At 52.1% G+C, this 7,394-nt stretch overlaps 2 protein-coding genes across 2 annotated transcripts; both read left to right on the forward strand.

The window, feature by feature from the left end:
- Positions 1-728: 728 nt before the first annotated feature.
- ASPACDRAFT_32269 (MDR family MFS transporter) lies at positions 729-2,647 on the forward strand (the record flags this gene model as incomplete). Its single annotated transcript, XM_020199868.1, has 6 exons — positions 729-861; positions 910-1,221; positions 1,288-1,811; positions 1,868-2,189; positions 2,245-2,387; positions 2,456-2,647. The coding sequence occupies 6 exons, from the start codon at positions 729-731 to the stop codon at positions 2,645-2,647; spliced, it is 1,626 nt and encodes a 541-aa protein (XP_020054099.1).
- Positions 2,648-3,644: 997 nt separating this feature from the next.
- ASPACDRAFT_1890300 (putative choline transport protein) lies at positions 3,645-5,564 on the forward strand (the record flags this gene model as incomplete). Its single annotated transcript, XM_020198574.1, has 5 exons — positions 3,645-4,245; positions 4,316-4,655; positions 4,736-5,010; positions 5,075-5,308; positions 5,464-5,564. The coding sequence occupies 5 exons, from the start codon at positions 3,645-3,647 to the stop codon at positions 5,562-5,564; spliced, it is 1,551 nt and encodes a 516-aa protein (XP_020054100.1).
- Positions 5,565-7,394: the final 1,830 nt, after the last annotated feature.

Genomic DNA, 7,394 nt, shown 5'->3' on the forward strand with positions numbered 1-7,394 from the left:
GAAAGTTCCGAATCAGTCATGCTTGGATCACCTGAGCAGTACCTAGGAACCAATTTCCATTCATAGTATGCCTCGCAGTAACTCACCACTACTACCACCACCACAGCCTGCAATGAGATTAAGACTGCGACAAAAGACGTGCTCACTCATGAAAGCTATTCGGTTGAAACACTTCTACACAAGACTCATGGCCCTCTAGATTTTCACGAGCCAATTCGAGAAGCAAGCCCGTGATTTGGCTATTTGGCACTCACAACGGCTTCAAGTAGATCAAAACCTGACGATTTGTTACAGCAACGGCTTTGACTAATAATAATAGATGACCTTGTCTTTGACCTAAATTCCCTAGTGCAAAGCAGGATTTCAGTTATCAATGGAAAAACCTATCGCTCTGCACATGAGAGTCTTGCGAACGACTTAACTACTCGACAACAGAGAGATTTGCTGTCGGGTCTCGAAGCAGTTGAAAGTTCAAAACCTGAAGAAATCACCCAATGTCAGCCTTGAGCCGCATTGCCAGAGATCCTGCTCTCGATAAGCATGCAAACTCAGCAAACCGATATACAAGCTTGGCAATCGTGTCAAAGTGGAGCACGATTCCGTGCTGACTTCCCCACTGTGGGGGTCTTGTTCAGTGTCGATAAATTTAAGCCAGACGCGTCCCTGTGTCAGAGGCAATCCTCAAACGATTGCGTTCCTAACTCGGAATATCCAAGCAGTGACTAACCATGACCACCCACGATGCACATGTGTCTGATGTCGAGCCAGCGCTGCCAACTGCTCAGGAAGAACAGCCGCTGCTGCGCTCCGACCCGGAAGCTTCATGGAAGCCACCACCAGGCTTCGTTTGGATACAGCTAGGTTAGTAGTCCACCAAAAGCATAGAAGCCACATTAAGACGAAATCTAGCAATCATGTCAAACGTCTTTCTCTCCGGGTTCGATGGTACCATCACTGCATCGACTTACGCGGTCATCAGCTCCGAGTTTAATGCCGCCAACACCGCCTCGTGGCTCACCACTTCCTACCTCATCACGAGCACCGCATTCCAGCCATTATACGGTCGCTTTTCGGATATATTCGGTCGGCGAGTCTCTTTCTTCACGGCCACGATCACTTTTATCGCTGGCTGTCTTGGATGTGGGATTGCGAAGAATGTGGTGTTCCTGAATCTCATGAGAGCACTTACCGGCATCGGAGGAGGAGGCCTGATGACCATGGGTGAGTTTGACAATATCATTGTTTCGTCAAAGTACCTGATCAGGGTCTGTCACTGACATCAGTCAGCCACTATCATCAACTCGGATCTGATCCCGTTCCGTCGCCGAGGGATGTATCAAGCGGTTCAGAATGTGATGCATGGCTTCGGGTCAATTTGTGGTGCATCCCTAGGAGGCTCCATTGTCGACTCTGTCGGCTGGCGATGGTGCTTCCTGTCGCAAGTTCCAGTTGGTCTTCTAGCATTGCTCACAGGGCACCTTGTACTTCAGCTTCCTGCTCCGACGAGATACCTTGAGGAAGGACACGGCTTTCGGACCATCTGGCGACTTGTTGACATCTCTGGGGCATGTGCTCTTATACTAGGTCTGTCGACCCAGCTGGTAGGTCTGAGTCTAGGCGGCAACGAGCTTCCTTGGACCAACGTGTGGGTGATAATTTCGTTGGTGGCAAGTGTGGCTTTCCTCGCCGTGTTCATTCTCATAGAAGGAAGAACGAGTGCAGTGCCCCTGATCCCACCACGGATGCTGAAGGGGGTACTTCCTGTGGCCACCCAGGTTGCTAATGTTTGCGTGGGAATGGCCGCCTACGCTGTAAGAGCCTCGATCCCAGTTAGGTACTGATCCGCAACTGTGACTAACGAAGGCAGTTTCTTTTCACACTACCCCTTTTCTTCCAAGTTGTGCTAATGGAGTCACCTGCAAAGGCCGGCGCCAGACTCGCAATTCCATCCTTTGCTACCCCAATTGGCGGAATTATCTCCGGCTTCGTAATGTCTCGTTGGGGTAAACTCGCTTACCTGGTTCGAGCTGGGTCGTTGCTCATGTGTATTGGCAACGCATTGGTGATGCTCCTGCATTTCCAGGATTCAGAATGGAAATACTTCACTTACTTGATTCCAGCGAGCCTTGGGCAGGGTATTGTGTACCCAGGGATCTTATTCACTTTTCTCGCTGCATTTGACCATGCAGGTAAGTCCCTTGTCGTGTCAGTGCACTGATTGTACTAAGCTGACCTGGCGGTAAGACCACGCCGTGTCAGCTTCCACCGTATACCTGGTTCGTTCAATGGGCACTGTTTGGGGGGTTGCCATTACTTCCACCATTATTCAGAATACACTGCGCTCGGGCCTCGGGGAGGCCTTGAGTGGAATACCAGACAAATGGAAAGTAACACTCCTTTCTTTGAGCATACTAACCCATGGGGGCAAGGGCTGATCAAGGTCATATTCCACTAGATTATCGAGGAGATTCGTCATTCGGTCTCCGCAATTCACAACCTTCCACCGGACATCCAACTAGCTGCGCGGTTGGTCTACTATCAGGGCATCCGTCTGTGCTTCTTGGCGTCAGCCTGCTTTGGGCTTGTGGCTACCATTGCGGCACTATTCACGAAGGGGAAAGGCCTGCATCGCTCGCACGACGCCTAAAGACTGGCCGCCAGACCCCAACCGGGGTCCACGAAGTAACCGCGCTAGCCACCAAAGCGGCGATTGCTTTGTACAAGGCCAGAAAGGTATGTTTGAATGTTGGACAAGTCTCCGAACAGGGGAGGCTAGACTGGGTGAGCTGTGGAAATAAGGACGGTTCTAGGAGGGGGCAGACACTACATCCTATCCGCAAGTGACGGGTGCAAGTCTGCTGCACGGAAGCATGTATAACGCCAGTCGAATGAACGAGTATTATTTGAGGAGTGAGACTGTTTCCTGCTAGTTTAATTGGGGCTCCTCAATACGAGGACCCTCATCGAGCAGCTTGATTCCGCCTCCCCCGCGTTGCGGAGAAATAAACTCTGAATCTCTGATTGCCGAGGGAATCCCCCCGTTAGCCTGACGGCTCGGAACCGCTATTTAATTCCATCGTCAATCGACAACATATATAGTATAGTAACGTGTCTGCCTGTGAACTGTGGGGACTGGGAATGAGCTAAGGGTCCCAGGTTCAGGCCTTCAGTAAAGGAGGTCTCTTCCACGGGCACTCTGGCATCACTAGCTACATCTCCCCCGCATTATCAGCGACGATCATCTTGGGGCAAATGGCGCATAATTCCGCCCCAGTTCCGCTGTAATGGGCCTCTCTAAGCTTAATTTGGGGCCAACCCGGGGCCCGCTTTGATAAATGGGCTCGGAACTCGATAAGCGTTCCGGGCTATCTGTTGGTAAACAAGTATCTGTCATTACCTATCAAGTAGTCGTGCTCTTGATGAATCATCGAATTCCACCCTCCCCACCCCAGGAATCTTATCAAACTACTAACCTCGCTTATCATATTGTGGCTTTCTTCCAAGGTAAGTAAATATGAAGGCAAAAGTCATGTGTACTGTAGAAGGATGGGAGATGCCATATAATGGAATGGCTCCTCCCTTGGCACGCTTCATTCCACCCCTCCCCACATCGTTTCTTGACCAAGAACCACACTTGAGCGATAATGGAGTCAGACAACCCTAAGCGTTCCTCTTCCAAAGCGGACCATGAGGCCTCCTATGACCCCGAGGTCGATATGGCCAAGGGCCATGTTGCTACCACGGGCGTGCCGGATGCGCATCTGAAGCGGAATTTCAGTATTCTCAGCATCATCGCCATGGGGTACAACAATACCAACAGCTGGGTGGCGATAGCTGCGAGTTTCTCGATTGCCATTCAGTCAGGCGGCTCCGTCTCGCTACTGTATGGTATCATCGTCGTCTTCTTTGCGATGCTCTGCACGGGCATCACCTTGGCCGAGCTGGCGAGCGTCTACCCGACGGCCGGAGGGCAATATCATTTCACGTCAATTCTGGCCTCGAAGCGCTGGAGCAAGGTCCTGTCATACACCAGTGGCATCGCTGCCCTATTTGCGTGGATCACCCTCGGGGCGTCCATCGCCTTGTCCACGACCAACGTGCTCATGGCGATTGTCATCCGGTGGCAGCCCGAGTATGAGACCAAGGGCTGGCATTACTTCCTGGTGTATCAGCTGTTGAACGGCATTATGGTCGCCTACAATATCTTCCTGACCAACAAGACCCTGTGGATCTATAACCTGGGCTGTAAGTGCATGCCTTCCTCACGGGTGAAGTCAACTTGATGCTGACTATGACCAATCCCAATCTGCTACAGTCCTCCTCTCTATCTCAACCTTCCTTGCCCTCACCATTACCTGTCCATCCCGCTCCGCAGCGCACGTCAGCTCGTCTCATACCTGGGGGGAATTCGTCAATGGATCCGGCGGCTGGCCCGACGGCATCTCCTTCCTGACCGGCCTCTCCACGCCGCAGTTCATGTATTCGGGCCTCGACGCCACCCTCCACCTGGCCGAAGAATGTCTCGACCCAGAGCGGATCGTCCCCAAGGCAGTGATTGTGACCGTCATCGTGGGCTTACTGACGGCGTTTCCGTTCGCCATTGCCATTCTGTACAGCTACAACAACATCCAGGCCTCTCTCGACAGTCCCACGGGGTGAGTTTCTTCTAAGATATCCCACCCCACCTGCCCGCCTGTCAAGCAATCCACTAACAGCATCCTATGGGACACAACAGCTTCCCCATCTTCTTCGTCTGGGAGAAAGCCACCCACTCCCCCGTAGCCGCCACGATCTTCATGGCCGCGCTCTTCGTCGTCTCCCTGGTCGCCCTCAACGCCGTCCACCAGACCGCCTCGCGGCTCACCTGGTCCTTTGCCCGTGACGAAGCCCTCTTCTTCTCCCGCCGGCTAGCCAGCATCCACCCTTCCCTAGGCGTGCCCGTCTACTCTCTTCTCCTCGACGGCCTCGCCGTCCTCCTCGTAGGCATCGTCTACGTCTGCTCCTCAACCGGTACGCCTCCTCCCCCCTCCCCCCCAAACCATCCACAACCAAAAACAACTGACGAGAGAAACAGCCTTCAACGCCTTCATAAGCACAACGGTAGTCGTCGCGCAAATCTCCTACGCCATCCCAGCGGCCCTCCTCCTCTCCCGCCGCCGAAGCCCAGACTACCTCCCGCCGGACCGGACCTTCAAGGTACCCCATGCGCTGGGCTACCTGTGCAACGTGGTCTGCATCCTCTGGGCGATGATCATCACCATCTTCTTCACCTTCCCCACGGAGTTTCCGGTCACGGGGGGGAATATGAGTACGTTTCCCCTTCTCCTCCATCTCAACCCTTCCATTAGGAAAAAAGAAAAATAAACCCGTCCGATAATTCCCTCCCCTATCTCCCCCGCCCCAACCAAAATGCACCCTTCACTCAGACAATGTACTAACTAGGCAACCCATTCGAAAAAATAGATTACGCCTCCGTCGTGCTGGTCATCATGCTCATTCTCGGGGCGGGGAATTGGTACGCCTACGCGCGGCGGCATTATCATGGGCCGAGGTTGGAGATGTGATAACTTTACCCCAATCACTTTACCCGACCATATGTGCCGATAGCTCGCTAGCGAAGACTTCTGATGCCTAATGACAAAGTGTATGAACCTTGACTTTTTACTCGCGCATGATTCGTTTCCCAATCGGAGTAAGAACCTGCCTTCCATGATTTCACATATAAACCTGTAGTTTGTCAGTATTCCCGCAACTCAGAAAGTAAAAGCAACTATCTTGGCCGAGTTCATCCTCTGGAATTCCGATTTGAGGGGGTTTGATATACTGAACATATGGGTACAAAACATACACATCTAGTTAGTTGTGCATAGCCAGGTAGGTATAGGAAATATTCAAGTCGCCAAACTGAGAACATCAAGGAGAGAGAGAACAGGGGAGAGTTGGTTCTTTGAGTTTGATTCTGATAGGTAGTAGTGGTACCTGCATACTCTTGGTAGTTATCCAACCAAGATGGATAGATACAAAAGGCAACTGCTTCGTTTTGAATCGTCTTAGAGTCCGGTGGTGAGTTCGACTTCGCCTATCCGGTCCCTTGGCTGCGTTCAACATCCAAAAGTGATGGATTGAATTACGCGATTGAATATATGTGAAAGCACATGACATCATGGGAGTGGGAAATCACTCGACAGGTCACATGCCCTAGATGATTACCTCAAGACGAAGGCATACCAGTAGCTACAATCAGAAGTGGCCACAGTAGCATCCACAACAAGTTCCCAAGTACTTCCCAAGTCGCGCAAATGGTTCTGTTTCGTCCGTACTTAGCCTTGGAGGTCGGATCATAGTAAAGCGACGATAAGGCCGATCCGCAACTGAGTTATCTTCTCGTCACAAACCAATTCCAGCACAGCCAAAATTGCCGAAGTCACATTCAACGGACACTGGACGAAGCAAAAAGACCACCACAGTAACAACAGCGCAGGGAAACGAGCTCGATGCGCACGCTCGGCAGATACCAAAGTAACAGTAAAAGGTAATCATGAATTAAGTGTCATGCGGCTATGCAGGAGGCCGGTTGTTCTGGAACCTTCTCTCACGGGCACAACCTCAAGAGCCTAGAGCCCGATTCCCAGCCAGAATAAATCACACAAATCTCCATACAACAAAAAAACCGCAGTTCCACAAATCAAGCAGTGCAACATATGAGATTAGAACATAAGAAAATAGGAAATTATCCAGGAGCGAGGCCCGTGCGGCGCAACAGCGACAACCATGCAGCCGCACCCACGCTGAACGGCCCCTTTATTCCCGGCGCCCTTTTCAGCTATATAACTCGAGCGGTCTAGTGGTGTGTAAGCGGGAGTGGTGGTCGTAGTCGGGGGTGTAATAGAAGCAGCAACGCCATTATCGGGAGGAAGTTCGTTTCGTTTAACAAGGAGGTGGAGGGGGTCATGAATCGATCATGGCGTCTAGCACATTTCACAGCACTCGATGCAGTCAAAGCAGCACTCGCAGGTCTCTTCGCACAGACACAGACAGCACAGAGTGGCCAAGCTGAGCAGAAGACATAGGTTAGTAAGAGATTCTGGCGGGACTGGAGAGGGCAATGCGATGGATCGCTTACCAGGTTCCTAGACAGCCGCGGTCCTTCTGCTGGGGAGGGGGTTGCTGCTGGTACTGCATGGGTTGCTGGAAGGGTACGGTTAGTGACAATCAGTGGCATGATCTCGAATCGCAACGTACAGGAGCATAGCCCTGGGGAGGAGGGCCAGGGGGGTATCCGCCCTGAGGAGGGTAACCCTGCTGGTAACCTTGCGGGGGATATTGGCCGTAACTGTAGGGAGGTGATGAGTTAGCAGTTGTCGCGCACGATGAGGTGGTCGGAATCAGTCCCC

The sequence above is a fragment of the Aspergillus aculeatus genome (assembly GCF_001890905.1).
Source record: "Aspergillus aculeatus ATCC 16872 unplaced genomic scaffold ASPACscaffold_13, whole genome shotgun sequence".
Lineage (NCBI taxonomy): Eukaryota > Fungi > Ascomycota > Eurotiomycetes > Eurotiales > Aspergillaceae > Aspergillus > Aspergillus aculeatus.